Source organism: Stigmatopora nigra, chromosome 14 (genome assembly GCF_051989575.1).
Source record: "Stigmatopora nigra isolate UIUO_SnigA chromosome 14, RoL_Snig_1.1, whole genome shotgun sequence".
Lineage (NCBI taxonomy): Eukaryota > Metazoa > Chordata > Actinopteri > Syngnathiformes > Syngnathidae > Stigmatopora > Stigmatopora nigra.
In genome coordinates this window covers 10,269,110-10,286,941 of record NC_135521.1, presented here as the reverse complement: position 1 = coordinate 10,286,941, position 17,832 = coordinate 10,269,110, and the positions used below count along the sequence as shown (strand labels likewise).

At 39.3% G+C, this 17,832-nt stretch overlaps 1 protein-coding gene across 4 annotated transcripts in view; it reads right to left on the bottom strand.

Moving 5' to 3' along the window:
- The window catches only part of nlgn3a (neuroligin 3a), a 132,003-nt gene that overhangs the window by 12,300 nt on the left and 101,871 nt on the right, over nt 1–17,832 (bottom strand). For all 4 annotated transcript variants that reach the window (XM_077732263.1, XM_077732262.1, XM_077732264.1 and 1 more), the window contains one exon: nt 1,210–1,999. In XM_077732263.1, coding sequence (XP_077588389.1) covers nt 1,210–1,999 — 790 coding nt within the window. The remainder of the gene's footprint in view (nt 1–1,209; nt 2,000–17,832) is intronic.

Sequence of the window (17,832 nt, the reverse complement as noted above, 5' to 3'; positions counted from 1 at the left end):
CATCGAGTTGTGCTGGTGGCCACTCTGGCCTATGAGCCAGACCTTTGGATGTCAAAGTCAACCTGATTGAGCTGTGCATGATGTCGACACTGTTTTTTTCACCCTGACAGTGCATGCCCCACAAGAACAGATCGATAATAATCTGGTATACATGCAATGTCAAGGTAAATTTGTGTTGTTGAAAATGATGACTATTTGTGGAAAAATTGCCTTGTTCTTTTGGATAGCCAGAGGTGAGATGGAGAAATGAGGAAGGAAGAGTCACCCTGGGCACCAGTGATAGTCTGGGCCCAAGCTGAATAAAAATCAATACTAGTGAGGGTAACAGTTGTCTCTATGATAAGTCTTGGGGTCTTCCAAGGCTTGATTACAATAGAGCTTTTATAGCTCCCCCTTTTGCCACAAAACTACCAAAAGGACACAGATTTGTACGTAAACACAGGCCCTGTACTCATTCCAAACTGTGAGTTGAGGTCAGATTGCACAGTACACACTCATGAGACAGACATTCAATCTTTCTTGCATTCAATGTCATTTTTCCCCCAATAAGATTCCTAGCAAAATCCATCTTTTAAAGTGTTTTTTCCCCTCAGCACTTCCAAACTTAGCCTTTTTGGCACTTCTTTTCTGCTACCTCCTATTTCAGGGGGCACAAAAATCCTTTTAATGAGACTCTGATTGGATTTTCTCTCCTGCTTTGCACTGATAATATACTGCACCGAGTTTTGAAAGCACTAGTTATTCTGATTTAAAATTAACTCAATGAATATCCTCGGATCGTATTGTATATATCCCACCTGATAGTGTTGGGGTTCACTTGCCAGTGCGGGCAGGCGTGGGGTCAATTCCCACTTGGTGGTAGTATGATTGGGCGTGCGAGTGTTTTTTTTTTCTTTTTCCCCAGCCTATTTTTTTCTAATCGAATTTCAAAAACACTGTAAAGATAATGACATGAATTAGGGTCCTAAAAGTTCTATTTGTACTAATTCTACTATTGGAATGGGCTACCTACCATACAGCATTAAAATCTAAGTACTAAAATAAATGAATATCGCAACACAGCCATATGTATTTTCTTGAGATTTCCTTTCCAAGTGCCTTAAAATATTAAAGTAGATTTTGGGTACAGTGTCGTCATGGGTGACTCTACATAGGAAGCGGCATCAAACCATTATATCGCAATAACATTAAAGACAATCATTTACTCACCCTGTTTTGGCAAAGTTGGTCCAGTAGGTCATCACCACAGCACTTAGCATGACATCGTTCTTTGAGAAGTTGCACGGGAAAAGGTCAGTTGGACCGATCATTGGAATCCCAAAAACATAGGGAACCTCATCCCCGTGCGCGGCATCTGACCAGGCAGGCTTCATGAGACTCTGGCAGTGGTGGTAAAAAGCATAAAAGTAGGTGGGTGAGCCGTAGCGAGCGTGAAGATCTGCAGTTACCACCGACGGCTCCACCCACTGGTGGTCGGTGAACAGAGCCACCAGGGTCTTACGCCTGGTTTCCGGATTTTCCTTGTCCGCCCAGTCTGTGTACATGAACTTAATGGTCTCCCTCAGAGTGTCTTTGCCCTCAGGGTATCCATATAGACTGTCCACAAAGTCCGACACAGAGAAGTCAAAGTCATTTCCAGAGACGCCGTCCTCGGAGTCCACCACATTCTCCACAAAACGCAGTCCCTCGCCTTGGTTGACTCCCAGCATTATATCATAATTGAGGAACTCACCCTGCTCCATCAGGATCTCTGGGTCATCTGGTATGACGTCGCCATCGATCACAGGTCCAAAAGCCACGTGATACCTTGCGGGTTGTATGTCCTGCTCCACAAGCTCCCTGGAGCTCTTCTTCCTCAGGCAATCCACCATGTCTGATGTATCCAGGACGTTACAGCCCACCTTCTCTGCCAGCAGACGTGTATACTTGACCGGCTGGTAATTTACTGCCCAGCTGGACAGGGCTGATCCGCTCTGAATGATGGCTCGGTGAAAGAGACCTGCAGAAAAACACAAGAAACAGATCATACTTGGTGTGCCTCGTTGATAATTCAGTTGGGTGCAACACAACACAATACAACACAATGGATGTTCATTTGGCTGCTGTCATGTTCGAGACTTGACTGTCAGCTGCACAGCTGATATGAATAACAAAGCCCAACCTGACAACAAGTACTTGCTCCGCCATACCACAATAATAGATTGCTACAATAATAGAATCATGTCAGTAGTAATGAATGTGCAGATGGCCTGGTCTTACAGTCTGTTCGCAGACAGACGAGAGCACTAGTGCTTTGTCATTTCCCTTTCCATCTATCTGCCAAAGTCATAATCCGGGTGCTTTTAAGAAGAAGATGCTAAAAATATGTAACGGTAGGTGTTTGTTATGACTGAATGACAGCAATGCAAAAAACCCCAAAAGAACACAATAAAATGCATTGGTTTCAAAGTGACTTGAGCAGAGATTAGTACATTTTTACTGATATATTTATGTTTTTCTGTTTGTTTATGATCATAAGTAAACTGGTGTTAGAAGAAGCATTTGACTTGATGTGGTTGATCCTAGACTGCTGGCAAGAAAGTGTCAATGTTATCCAAATAGTACTTGGCTCTAAATTGTAAGTACATTTTAAATCTCCCTTTTAAAATGGGATAGTTATTTTAACAGAACGCAATAAAATGGCTTCAAATTTCGAAACCAGGTAAGCGTACAATTTAAAAAAATAGTCTCTAGACTGTTCTTTTCTGGAAGTATCTTACCTGGTGGGGTGATAATGCATAAATCTGATTCTACATCAATGTATTTATCACTAATATTGTGAAAATGAGTGTAAATGTGAATATTTACCTGGAAGGTAGATTTACAGACACCTATAAATTGTCTACTCGCGACCCGGAAATTTCATCCTAGTGCCTAAAGGTGTCTCTCTTTATTGCTTTTAGTGACATTTAGCTTTCATAGATACAACTATATATCTGCATAAACGTTTTACCAGCAAAAATCACTGGCTTCTACAAGGGTTTGTAGGTGGAATGCTATAAATAAAAGAAAACTCCTACTCCTTTAGTGCAAAGGGAATGAAGCTGTTCACATTTACTTGCCAAGAAAATACAACCTGGTAGCACTAAGGTCCCATGCTTGTGATCTACAGCAATAAACACAATATCATACAGACCTCCAATGGAGTTAGTCAATATAGAAGCTTGGTGTTGTGTGTGCGTAGTGGAAGGCAATGCAAACACGTCTAGAGTCTCGTGGGTTCGCTCCCAAATCAAATTATCGCTTAGTTGCTGTGCAGAATGAAGGAAATCCAAGACGACTTTCCACTACTAGGCATTCATCCCAAATAGGAAACATAATTTGCTCACAATAATTGAATCGTATCCCGTCAAAAATGGTCCCATTCCATAGAAAAGATTAAAGGTGACATCCTCTCTGTTTGTGGGACGACAGAATTGCGTATCAGCATTACAGGACCTAAACTGTTTTACTGATTTTGAAATCAGAGCCCAAAAACCATTGATATGGTCACAGTGATGGTATTGCAATGATGGCGGAATCATAAGACAGATAATTATTATTGGCAGTAACAAAACGTCACAAAATGTTTTGTGGAAACACATGCTGGCATGCAGAGTTTGAAAGTAATATTTCAGCATCAGTGTGTGGGTGGGTGGCTGTTGAAGTCTCTGTGTTTATGAGGTAAACAGAAGACTTAAGTGCCAGATATATCACTTTGGTAGCCTTAATCAGTGGCAGCGGGAGGCTTATTTCTTCTTGGCAAAGATTAAGTGTTTATTTACAATCCTATTTACATTTGTTCACATTCGTAAGTAGACTTAGTTGTCTGCATGGGTGAACTGTTCAATGTTTTTGAAAGTTGCATGACTAGTGAGTTTGGATCCTGATATTCAAAGAATGCTGAGCAAAGCAATAAGAAATGCAATTGCATACCCCAAAAATATGATCAAGTTCCATACCAGTATTATCTCATATGAGCATTGAAGTCATTTTAAAAGCCAAATGTGTAAATTATTACACAGTGTTTAGTATCTAACATAATCTCAGCGAAAAGACTCTTTCTTAACAATTTGAGTAACAACCCAGAAATTATTTATTACATTTTCCTGCTTCTGTAATAGAGAAAAACATAAATAAAAAGACTCCATTTCATCCTTGACAATACTGACAAGAAGTGTTAAGACAGAACAATTGACTTTTGAAGCATTTTGAGTGTGAATCATTTAAGTGTATGCACAACAGCAGCTCAATGCACACTACAAAATAGATTTTCCAACATATGCCAGGAATGCCAAATAATGTGTCAAAATATGTGTGACAAACACAAAACATTTCAACATAAGTATGGAGTTTTTTTGCATGGAGTGTGAGTTTAAAGAATCGACTAAATGAATTGCATTAGATGCAATAGCCACCACTTGCGGCACTGCCCTTGAAGCTGTCCTATCAGCTGTGCTTCTCCGCAGGGTGGTGGCCTATGTTGTGAACAGATCAGATGTCGAGGATTTTACCCACTTGAAAGATTTAGACTGACAGTTATAAGATGCAATTTGCTGGTGTGGGCGGTGGGATGTGTGGCAGCTGCAAAAGCTTGTCTGACCATCTTTGTAACTATCCTCCTGTTCTTGTTTCCCCCCGCCTAGTCTTTACTACTTGTGTCCTCTCATCACAACTCAACTTAGCTAATACTGTGCAGTCAAAGGAATGGCGCATAGAGCTTGCCCTTCGGTGCCGTCGCCACTTCTAAAAGGTTTTGATCATGTGTTCAATGAGAACATATTTGCCTGCAGGGAAAATCCATGATCAACAAGACGTTTGATTACAAGTATTGCTGCACAACTCTAAGTAATCTGTTGATTAATCAATCACAGTTTGGCTAGACACCTTGGCTCCCCTTGAAACTTTATATGGTCAATAATTCACATTATCCCAATGTATCTTGACTTAACAATAGGCCTGTCATATTTCACTGTATAATTTCCCCTCAGAAATTATTGGAATAAGACCGTATTCATGTTTTTTTTCCACCCTCACAGGTATGTTTTTACAACTTATAAATTAATCATAAAATAACACTTTGGAGGTTATTTTTCACTTTGTAGCAATTTAATAATTCTTTTTCTTATCTATAACCGCAGTAGTGGCCCAGTAATTACTTAGATTGATGCTATGCCATGCAATATCATAGAAAATTATTCTGCACACCGTCTGTTTGTATGCATGTGAATACCACCTTCTAACAGGAGCTAGTTTGTTTACTAAAGGAGAGTGAGAACCAGGCACCACCGCAAATGAATGTTGATGACACGTAGTTTATTTCGCCCTGAAAATATACATAATTACTGGCCACTTTATATAGTACATACAAATTAGACAGTTTTTCAATTATGGGTCTTTTTTTGGTCAATATATTTGTTTAAAGGGTGATATTGCATTGTTGTCAAATTGGTGATTCTTCACCCTACAATTAACCTGCATTGATGCCCTCAGATATGGCCAAGGAGAACCACAGTCACTTTCTTTCAGCCATTAATTAAAAACAACAATAAAAAACCTATCAAACTCAAAAGCATTACATTGTCAAGAATACGTGGGAGAGCGTCAACTCACAACCAGACAATTAGATTCAAAATAATCTACTCCGGCTGAGTTTAATTGTTAGTGGGACCAAATTAAACTCATAAGTCAAAGCACCACTACTATGCATCCCTCCTGGCAAAGTAACAATACATAAATATCCTTCTTTACGGGTACGTTTGTTTGTAAGAACCTTTCTCTGCAAGTAGTATTGGTGACCATGAGCCCCATTGGTGCTGTCCTCTAAGACGTCCATACAGTGTACATTAATCATGTATAGTATTTACTTTAATTTACGGGAACGCTATGAATGCAACAGGCCCTGCAGGTTCTGGCAGCGTTAGCGTCGGAATGCGCAGATGGCTGACTGCTGAGGAGGACTGAACTAGCCTGACAATCCCGAGATTTATCTTTCGCTTTGTTTGATGAAAAGGAGCAAGAGTGAGTTTGGTTTCACTATTGTTTGCCAAGAATCATATAAATCCAGCGCACAGGAGCTGTCACCGGAGCAATAAATATGTATTAGAGCTATGTGTGATGAGCCCCACTGTGGTAGGAAGCCACTAGGGAAGGTCAAAGAGGGATAAAAGTAAGGGAGGGGGCCACGAGCACTGATCACCCACAGAGAAAATCCACTAATTATCCACTGTATGAAGTAAGTGTGTACGTGTGCAGGTGTGACAGTACTGACTTTGATTGATAAGACATAAAGATGATGAATTGGCACACATGCATCATTTTGACGGGGTTAACGTTTGTGACATTGTAGTTAAGAAACTCTTTACTTTGCTTCAACACTGGCTATCATTGTAGGTTGTTATCAAAAATGTTTTTCCTTTGGAGAAGCAACAGATCGCCCTATCGTTATCGGCCTGTTTGACATGCTAGAACCCAACACCTAAACCACGAGCTGATCCATCAAAGCATAGCGTTGCTGGCAGATTGAGGTCATGCTGAATTATGACTGGAGCTGTGAGGTAATCACTCATTGGGCTGCAGCTAAAATGCTGTTGGGTAGCGCCACTGTCGTTTAAATGCTGCGGTGAGCTGACCTTGACTGTGCTAGTCCCTCAATGGACACCCGTTAAATGGGCATGTGGTCAGAAAAGGGATTGGTGGTGGAGTGGCTTCCGGAGGGTAATTTATAGTCGATATGGGGAGAGGGAAAGATGTTGATGGCCCTTGGACAGTTCACAACTACAGGCTCACACCATATTTGGTGTAATTTAAATGAAATGCTGGCGAGAATAGGTCAGAGGGGGACGTGATGCAGCAGCGCTCTGGATAAATGCTGATGTATTTATGTGTGTTAATGGATGAGGATGTTCTGTTAGCAATGAAGCCAGAAAAAAGCACTGTAAAAAGAGTGTACTTTGTAATCTGGAACAGTTGGTAAATGAAAGTGAAGCATCGGTGGTGAACATTATCAGATTGGCCCTGGGACATAGTAGGCGACTTTTAAAAACAATTTAAAACATGGTTATAGCCTTTTTTCACACTGCACTTGGTTTTTAAAGTGTTCACCGCGGGGCACGGTGCAGGAGGGCGAGACGATGATTGCGGCCAGGTGAAAATACTGGTTGATAAGTAGTGCAAGAAATGTTATTTTTGATTTGTTCTATTTCTAGAGATGCTTAATGACAAGCTACTCTAGCAGACAAAAATACAAAAGCCTAGTTTTAAAACTAATGTATTTTATGTTGCCTAGTAATTGGACAGCATATACTAGCACTATCTAGTTGAGTAACTCCCAAAAAGTGAAAACAAGAAACATTTGATGACCTAGTTTGCACCCCCCCCCCCCCCCCACAAAAAAACAATCTCCAAGAGCTAATTCTGTGAAGCTGTTATCAAATTTCATTCAAAGGAAAAAAAATACAAATGTTCTTTTTCCCACTGATTCATCCCTCCCAGCTCCTGCTTGAGCTTCTCCTTGTGCTTCCTCATCTTTAATCTTTCGCTTGCTCTGTTTCGTGTCGCTTTCAATCGAGTACTCGCTGTCTCTGTTCCAATGGTCCGTTCTGAGTCCCTCCTCTCTAATTATTAGGCACGAGCCTGAGCTCAATGAAGCCTGAATTCTCCAAGGCTTCATACCTCCACCATATTTATCCACTAAGCAAATCTCTACAGACCATAGAGTGCACCCTTAAGTAAAATTGAAATGTGTCCAGTGAAATTCTTAAACATGCCATTTCACCATTACATGCCACGAGGCATAATTATTACAGCCGACATGATAACGCCATATGATTTATTTATTCCAACCCACCTCAGGAGATTGAATTATCCATTTCACACCAGTGGTCACTTGCAGTTAAAGAGTTAAAACTGTCAACACCGTGGCTACAGTCCTTGCGGCTACATCCATGTGACTAAAACTACTTAAGCATGAGGGCCTGTGGTCGAATCATGCATCAGCTTACGGCTAATTATACATTGGCCCTGAAGCCTTGATACAGCACAAGTACATTGTCTGTCAGGCCTATTAATTCTCTGTCCAACATCAAACATGTCAACATCAAAACGGGAATGAGAACAAGGAAAATTTTGATGTTGCACTCCATATATGATGAGCTTGAGTGTGTTTGCATGCATAAGCGAGCAGCATTAAGCCATACAAGGCTGTTGCATGCTTAACTTGACAACATATAATGCCATACATACACAAACTGGACGTATAAGCCGACCATTTAGATATACTTGCTGTAAAAATCTCACTCTAAGCCATAACTATCCATCTTCCTTTAACTCATGTGGCGTCTTGAGGCCTGGAGTGTCATGGCGTCGTCTATTCTTAACTGTGGAGATGTTTTTAAATAAAATCCATAAACACTAGTATTACTTAGATCTGTAAACATATCTGCTATGCTCCAAAGGTAAGATTTGAAGGACATATTGTGATTAAATAATGATTAAAAAGAGCACTCGCTTTCAATAGAAATTTCAATTATTCATTTTTTTTTTCTCTTTTAAGTCAATGTCATGTTAGGTTTATTAATCACAGTGCACTTTTGTCAGCTCAGGCTGCAGATGTAGTTTTCAAACCTACCACAATGACAAGGAAATACATTTCTAGTGTCTATCAATGATGAAGAAACAAGAAAAATAGCTATTATTGTATACCCTATGGGTAATAATGTAATGATCTACTACCTAATCACTACTTATACTTAAGGTAAAGTTCAACTACAACATTATAGTGTTATTTCTCTTCCTTTCTTGCAGGAAATCACAAAGTACCATCAATGGTAAGCTATTTTTGGAACACGCCTGAGGGCTACCCAAGTGGTCCCTTGTGGCTTGTTGGTGACCAGAGTAATAAGCAATGTGCTCGTCTGCTACCCTTGAAACGAGCGTTTGGGGGCATTTCAAAATAAAAGCAAATTTCAACCTGTCGCAAGGATGTAAAAGACTCAGCCAGAATTCCTAGTTAACCAGTAAATAGGTAACATATGATTTAATTCTGTATATCTAACCCAAACGATTTAAAACTACTTTCTTTCAGTTTGCATAACCTTTTATTAGTTAAAAGTCGTAGAGTTCAAAACATAATGAGTGACCTTCTCATTCTTTTTCCGCACCATAAAAGAGGCCATGTTTGAATGGGCGATGTTTTCATTTATCAGCGTTAACCATGCTTCGTGCCAACCTTATATAACGTTGTTTGGTCTTCAGTTAGAGCCTGTGAAGAGCTTGCCTGCTTGCCTGCAGGCAGCAGCTTTGGCCAGATAAAGAGTTTGATCCATAAGTGTGGATGGAGGGAAGAAAGAAGAGGGAAACTGAAAAGTGGAGCAAAGAAGACTGATACAAAGCACAGTGAACAAAAAAAATGTGAGTGAGAAGTGAGAAGAAAGGAAATGGAAAGCAGCAAGAAAGTTTGAGACGCGAATGGATAAATATGACCTAATTGACAGGCTGTACTGCAGATCGATATGCATCTGAGACCGGTGGATGTTGTAGAGTCTTCAAATTATGACGAGACATGCAACATTCACTAGTCAATACAACACAATTCTTGTGTACAGAGGCTAATATCATCCGTTGGTATGCATATCAGGTTCTATATTTTCCTTTGACTCATCAATAGGCTAGCAGACAAAGCATAACTTCAATTATTCAAATTACAATTCCCAATTTAGAGTGTTCAACAAGCCTCCCCTTCATGTATTTGGCATATGGGAGGAAACCAGAGTACCCGGAGAAAATCCATACAAGCCTAGGGAGAACATGCAACCTGGGATCGAACCAACAACCCCACCTTATCCCTATTACACTCCCTTGCATTACTAGTCATAAGCTTCAGTATGTGTACTGCAGATATGTGTGTACTAACCAGAAAAACATGAATGGTGGACCATAAAGGGTGCACAACCTACAGTTTGGACACTGGCAGTGGAACTTGGTTTTAAAAATACCATTTGATCCAGCTGAAGAGAAAATGCTAATTAAACCACTTATCAGAGTATAGGACTTAAAGGTTGGAGCAGTTGTTTTAAGTACAGTGGAAACTTAAAGGTCAGGTATAATATGCAAAGGACACTTGTTCTGATTTGAAAAACATTGTTACATTTACATATGGGGGAAAAAAAGTTAAAGAAGTTTTGAACTTCTGGCCTTGTGTTGGACTTTTCATTCTTTATGTTCCTTTGTGGGTTCTCTTTTAAAAACTCCATCTGCCTCACTGAATTTCCCCGATGCATGGGTGGAATGGGATGGTGTGCAATAAAGGTTGTACTACATTTTGGAAAGGAGCATTTTATCGTTGTTTTTGAAAGTATTATTACCTATGACACAAGTGCAGTGGTTCTCCAATAGTGGGTCGCCATTGACCCTTGGGAATATACTTTTTTTATTAGCAGAACTAGATTTAAGTGTAATATCACTTCCGCTACAGTAGGTAACAGTGGCTCTCTCCTTGTCACTATGATGTAAGGATATTTTAGACAAAGCAAACAATATGAAGAGAGTAAAGAAATGCTCAAGACACAACCTTTTGCTTTTTACAAATAGATAAAAAGTATGGCAAAAGGAAAGTTACACAAAGAGAGACAGAAGAAGGAAATATGACAATGCGCATGTAGTATTTGACTTAGTTTATATAAATACTTTTTAAAAAATCAGGCTAGTTAATGCACTTTAAATATTTTCTGTTGATGATCAACATTGTGTTAAACACATCGTTCTTTTTAGTATAATCTTTTTCTTGTTTTCTTGAATGGTAATGAGGTTACAAAGTTATGTAGAAATTTACTAATGACAATTTGAGAGACAAATTATAGTATATCTAATTGCGTGGGAGGTGCTGCAGGTGTGATAAAATTACCTCTTTTAAAATGCAAACTCATTACATTGCTGTACCTTGTATAACAATGGTCTCTGTCAGACGTTCTGGATTAAAATCTGATTAACATTGCTTTAATAAAGTCATTCTTTTTCTACGGATAACTATCTTTTTTTTCCTTGCTATCTAAAATGGTAATGAGGCTACAATGTTATTCAGAGGTGTACTAATGGAACCTTTGGAGACAAATGATTCTATCTAAAGTTGCGCAGGTTGAGGGGTGGGAGGTCTGGTAACTATGTTTTATATCATAAAATAACCTCTGTAGAATACAAATTTAAAATCACTTTACCTAGTGTAACTAAGGTCTCAGTCAGACGTTCTGGAATAAAATCTCATTGGAAATTTTGTGTTTTGATAGGACTGGTATACACACTTTTTTTACAATAAACTCTCTTCTTTTAAAAACTAGGTAGAGTGACACTTCATTTTATGTAGTCCAGAAACAAAGCTACCAAACCAGTCTTTTCCATAGTCATTCAGCTGCATCTTGTCGCAGCGTATACAGTCATAACGTACTGCCACAACCTACGCACTCAGCTGAAGAACTGCACGCTGAATTTTTCCATTTGCACTCATGCAAGTGTCACTAAAGCTGCAGCCTGTGAGAAGCAAATGCTGCTATCTCCATGTCCTTTATTGTGTTCTGGCATTCGAGACAGCATTCACCACGCTCGTTCCATGCCGGTTCTTGTGTTTAGATGTAGGTTCTGATATGGGACAACATAACATGCACGCCGCCTCAAATAGCCGCCAATGCGGAAATGGGAAGAATAATGAGATATTACAGGGTTATCTGTGTATATCTCTATGTCATGACTGTGTAAGCGGCTCTGTTAATCTCATTAGATGAGACGAGTTGTTAAAGATGTTTTCTGATTCCTCTCTCTCTCCTCCTGCTGTCCACAAATAGATTCCAGATCAGGGGGTTGAGGAAACGATTAGAGCCTATAGTTCCCACAGAAACGGCGCTTAATTGGACAAGGGTCCACGTGACAACTCTGCGATAGAAATGAAAGTCATGACTTCAACTGCTTCTAAATACACGTAATTAACATTGGATCTACTAGCACCAATAGAAGCTTTGCACTGCCACTACACATTTAAGTTAACCCTGTTTGTTTAAAAACAGATCGATAGGAGTTGAAACTGTGCCAGGCTGTCAGCATTAAGTGTGCAGAATCATTTTAATTGCCAACGTAAAGGAGTTTCAAGAGATACACTGGTCTGCTCGTACTGACCTAGTGCCGATGCTTAGTCGAATAGCTAAGGGACCACTTAGCTACCAGTCGCTAGAAAGAAGACATTTTGTTTACGCAATACGATATTATAAGGTAAATCCTGAGCCAGCAGATAACCCCAAAAATACTGATGAGTTTTTTTATGGTTACTGAATAACTGTAAGGATTTCATTGTCAATTAACCAAGCAAGAAAGGGTTGAGACATAGTATTCTTACATGAGTAAATAAATCGATAATTCATGTATCTAACCAAACAGTATCAGATAGGTGAATAAGATATTGACATTTTTTTACAATGAGTGTTTAGTTTCTCCTTAATGCTGATGTTCAACAACAAATGACACATAGCGTACAAAAAAAAGCTTCTTAAGGACAAATCTGTTGTAGACTATGTCACGGAAGGGTCAAAGATATAAGTCGCACATGACTTTGTCAGTTCAGCCGTGAAATGTGGAAGGATGGCGAGCTTCTATTCTTGGCTACATTTTGCCTCTGACAGCCAGATGGGATGGATGTACTTCATTTTTTTGGGCCAAGAAAAGCCACCGAGAGGGCACAGTTTGCATTTGTGACAGACAAATCATCTCAAGGGGTTTATGTCCCCTTGAGGAGCTCTAGAGGGGTTTAAAGGAATGATGGGAAGAAAGAATGACAGGCAAAAAGAGAAAGGGACCTAAGTGCTTGCAGAAACAAATTAGCTGTGGGGCTATTGAAGGAGGAGAGATGGATACTCATCTGAAACGAAGACAGTAGTAGATCGTATTGCTTACGAGGGCCCTTTTCTTTCAATACATTGGATTTGGCTTAGAAGCCCTGAAGAGTGTGTGTCTGATCCTATCTGACTAGAGCATCCATTCAAAGTGTAAATCACTTTCATGTATACTAAGAGTATGACTCTGCTCTACATGTACACCCTCGGAATATGAAGTGTTTTTCCCATGGGATGGCCAATCATAATCTAGTAACACCTAAAATCTTCAGGGGAAACGTCATATGTATGATAACACAGTACAGCCACAGGACCAAAAGTTGCGGGTTCGCTCTATCATATGATTCAGCAAGCTAATTAGGCACCACATGCAGTGCAAACTTTTTTTTCTTTCTGACCAAGAACATAAACAATTCTTTTCATGTAAAACACTGTTAATGAGCAACAACCAGAGGCAATGTTTAAAAAAAGAAAGTCTCCTGTTGTGTTTGCGAATTCCGGCTTCCTCTCACAGAATGAGAGTGCTATTCTGATTAGAATGAATCCATCTATTGCAGCCTCTTTAGGGGTCAGCGGTCTCGCTGGCAGCTGCATCCAAGCTGATTAACTCGAGGACTGGACATGAACGTGCAATACTCGGCTCAGGTTCTGGCAACGTAAACATATTCTTCAAGATGTGTGTATGCGTGTCTTGCTTCTCACCCTGAGTCTGACACCACTGGCCCTTACTCTGCCCATTGTGCCACCAGCCCTGCAGCGAGATGCCATGCAGGCTTGGCTTAATTCGAGGCGGCACACCGTATAAACAGCAAATAGAAAATGGGTATGGGTTTGCAAAGCCCTGTTTTTTTTTCTTTGATCATGGTTATGTGACTGCCCAGATGAGAGGTCGTCATACTTAAATTGAACATTTTTCTTTTTTCAAAGTCATTGAGAATTCAACTACTGTTTTGGATCATTGTTGTGCTGCAGAAACTAATTGCACTGCAGCTTGAAAATAATCATTTATCTCTTGTGAAGAGAAATCTTTTGGTTCGGTCACATACGCAAAACATATACAAAAAATTCCAATCTGATCCTTGCAAACTAAAGTTAGACATGGATGACTCAATGGAGCATCAAAGACTAGCGATGGTTTCAACCTTGGTGAACCGACCAGTCACCTTTGGAAGATAATTAAGTTAAGGGGTCTTCTGACTAAGGTGAATATTGTCGTGTACTTTGTATTTATGTATAAACATGCTTTAGACAAACTGTGGGCAAATGTGATTCTTTCATTACCACACTTTTGACAGACTCCATAAACCCAGCATGTTACACTCACACATGCAACATCATTACTTTGAATTCCATTAGTCCATAAGCGCACAATGTTCCATTCATAAGCTCAAAAGTTCAACATCATTACCAATGCCACATATGAGTTTGACCAAGCATAATGCTACTTGGTAAGTTTTTCAGTAAAATTATATCTCTTGTGGGGAAACCTTGCTCCTGGCATTTTAGAGTGTACTTTCGGTTCAATAAATCGTTCGTGCTGGATGCGTGTTTGAAGCAGAGATTGCAATGGCGTGTCCTGATTAAACGGAATCATTTCCACTTCACCTCAGTTTGGATGAAGGCTGCAGCATAACCACAAAAGAAGTGTCCAAGAAATCAGTCCAAAGCAAAGAATTATGAGCGAGAACTCCAAATTGTTATTTTTCTGAGTGCCATTCTGGTATGATTTTGCTTTGAGTGAGAGGTTGTTTGTCTTATCTATGTTGGAGAGCAGCTGTTTGGCCAGAGAATATCCCCAGAGAGCACTATGTCTACAGTCATAGCTTCATTCTTCATGCCCTAAACTCCCATTGAGTCAATTACAATGGCAGACTCTTTAGCTACTAGATTCACTTACAATAAATGTACTTTGAGACAACAAGGTTATGACATTTGCTTCCACAAAATTGGCTTTGTGAATTTGAAATGTCTGCCCCTCCAAAATGACTTAAACAAATCAAATCAACTGGAAATTCTGCCTTTTTTTTATCCCCCTTTCCTACCCATGGAATTCAGACTTTTAAGAGTTATATGTACTATGTATTCCACAAAAGCCATTATTCAGCATATGAGTTACAGTCGGTCACAATGCTAATGGAGATCAATCAATTTAAATCACTTTATTCTAATACACCTTGTTGTGGCTAGCTCACTTGGTTATTATGATTAAAATGTATGGACCAAAGCATTCATCAATTTGACTAACCTCATTTGTGCATACTATGAGGAAAAGTAGAAAATATATCTTTAACAATCAGACGGGGGAAAAATGGGTTTATGGGCATCTATTCTCATTTCCCTACTAAAGGCAGAGTGATGAGGGGAGGGGCACAGGTCAAGGGAGGATAAGAGAGAATAAAAGTCCGCTGCATGGTAAATAGCAATGACACCTCATTTCTTTACAGAAAAAGACACATATTTTGCGATTATGCCATGAAAAAGGACTTTTACCAGTGCCCACTCATTAAAATTCACAGCAGAAAGAAAAGAGCCACCTGATAAGAGTTCCAGCAACGTCAAAGTAAAAACTAAAAGACTCAACATTTTGGAACAGTATATGCAGACCTCTAACCACGATCCAGTTAATTGTGAGTAGTATTTGTAAACAATCTGGGAAGACCCTTTTTTCTTCTATAATTATAATCATTTTCTTTTCCATATGAAAGGTAGGTTTGGAGGAAGATGGCCTGACCTTTAATTACCAAGTCATGTAATGACCAGGTAGGGGCGTACTTTTGTGATCGTAAACTCAAATGAGTTTGACACACAGCCAGCCATTGAGATGTTTCCTATCACTCCATTTTCCCCCTTATGGTATTCAGTATGATGCATTAGTGTACTAAATGGAGGTGGTGTGATAGATATTAATTGCATGTCCAATCCAGTTTGTGGCATCAATCTGTTATCAGTTGGCATATACCTGTAACCAAAATGAACTGTCACTTCCCAAAAGCCGCAGAGTAATCTCACTGCTTTATTACCTTCATTATAATATTTGGCCCATGAAAAAAAATCTCACATGAACTGCAATGATCAATGTGAAAAATTGTTAGTTACATATTTCAACATAAAGTATACGGCAATATTATAATACAAACAATAAATCAGGATTTGTTTAGAGGAAACAATAGACTCGTAAGTTCCATAAACTTTGTATTTGATAGGCGCTACTGAACGTGGGTTAGAATATCTGGATGTATAACGGCAAGCCATACCTTCGTCTGAGTTGAAGGAAATTAGATTTCATCTCAAGGCCCCTCAAATCTAATACACATATACACAGTTGCTGAGCATAGTAAACCAATATGACCCTAAAGGCAAGTGGCAGAGCAGCACAAAATACAGTTAAATTAAAATGCTTTGAGCAAACCCTTCCGAAAGCCATCACAGCTGCTTGGGCCGTGGACCAGATAAGCGGGAATTGTGTGATTTCTACACTTGAGGGCTTTAATCTGCTTCAATATACACTATTTGGACAATCCTTCTAGAATATGTGGTCATTCTACCCTCAGGAAGTCAAATCAAAGAAAAAAATATAACACCCACACATCCTGGGAAATCTTTCCTAAAAACGTATACAATTTATTTTGAATTGAGACTATGTTGGTAATTGAAATCTGTTCTTATTCATTCCAATGATTCTTGATGGTGTTCTACCACTAAACTAGACTTTCCCCAACAATACCTTGGGAATTGATTTAACTTATTCACTTATGCATAGCAGAGGGAAAGTCTTGTAATTAATTCCATATGAATTAGTACCCTGAGATAGGCTGACATCCCATTCAGGTTGTCTCCCTGCATGCTTCCCAAAGCTAGCTGCGATGGACTCCAGCAACCCCGTGACCCTTGTGATGACAAGCAGAACGAAAAATGACTGTATGAGTAATGGTGCATATCGCAGTATATACTATGTAAACAACAAACTATATTCCTACAGGCAAAAGGCTGTGAAGGTTGTGCATACCTTATACAGGCTAACTTTTTACCTGCAATCAACAATAAGTATGCAATTAATTCATCAGTCTTGATATAAATCAGGCTCTGCAGATTGAGGCGTATATGTTCCTAGAATATTTCTACCAATTGTGGTCCTTCTAAAAACAAAGTGCTCAAAAAATGATAGTGTAGACCTCCCCAACAACAACATGAGCGGCGATTTGACAGTCCTTCAACTAAATTCACGACTTCCCGCTGTCACGAACACACAACAGCACATTCAGCAAATTCCAAGAGGTAAGAATGTCCCTGATATAAATTTGTTGCCATTATCGTCATAGGCGTCCTTAGTCTTCCAAAAAAATTCTATGAACACAGTCTTTCTTCACTGAATGAAAGAATAACAATGTGTCTGTCACAGATAACGTTGTTGTGTACGTCCGTGCATCAAATAGATGAAGAGGGAAATTATTTAGCAAGTCATGTAGACTAAAACAGTGACTGTATACAAATCACTTATCTTTCCCAGTAAGTATATACTGTGTGTACTTCTGTGTCACAAAGAGTACTACACTAGTGATTTAGGGCTACCGCTGCAATTTTACAATTTCCTCTTAATTCCTATAAATCACTGTAATCTCAAATAGTGCAATAACATCCTAATATTTGATATCACTTTATAAGAAAAGGCCTTGGAAAGATGGTTTAACAGTCAGTCTAAACAGTAACACTATAATTAAGGGTCACAATTCACTGTTTTTGTTTATATAGTAAATTACATTTTCCGATCTTACGTATTTATGTAGTAATAGTGTGTGATTCTGCCATCTTTCTTTGTGCCACGACATAGTTCTTGAATGCACCAATGCATTTTGTGCTGTTGCGGTGATGGCTGCTGCATGGCTGTGTTTTGGAGGAAGCTGTAAGGGCATTAAGTTGCCTTTCTGAATCAACAACCCCACTT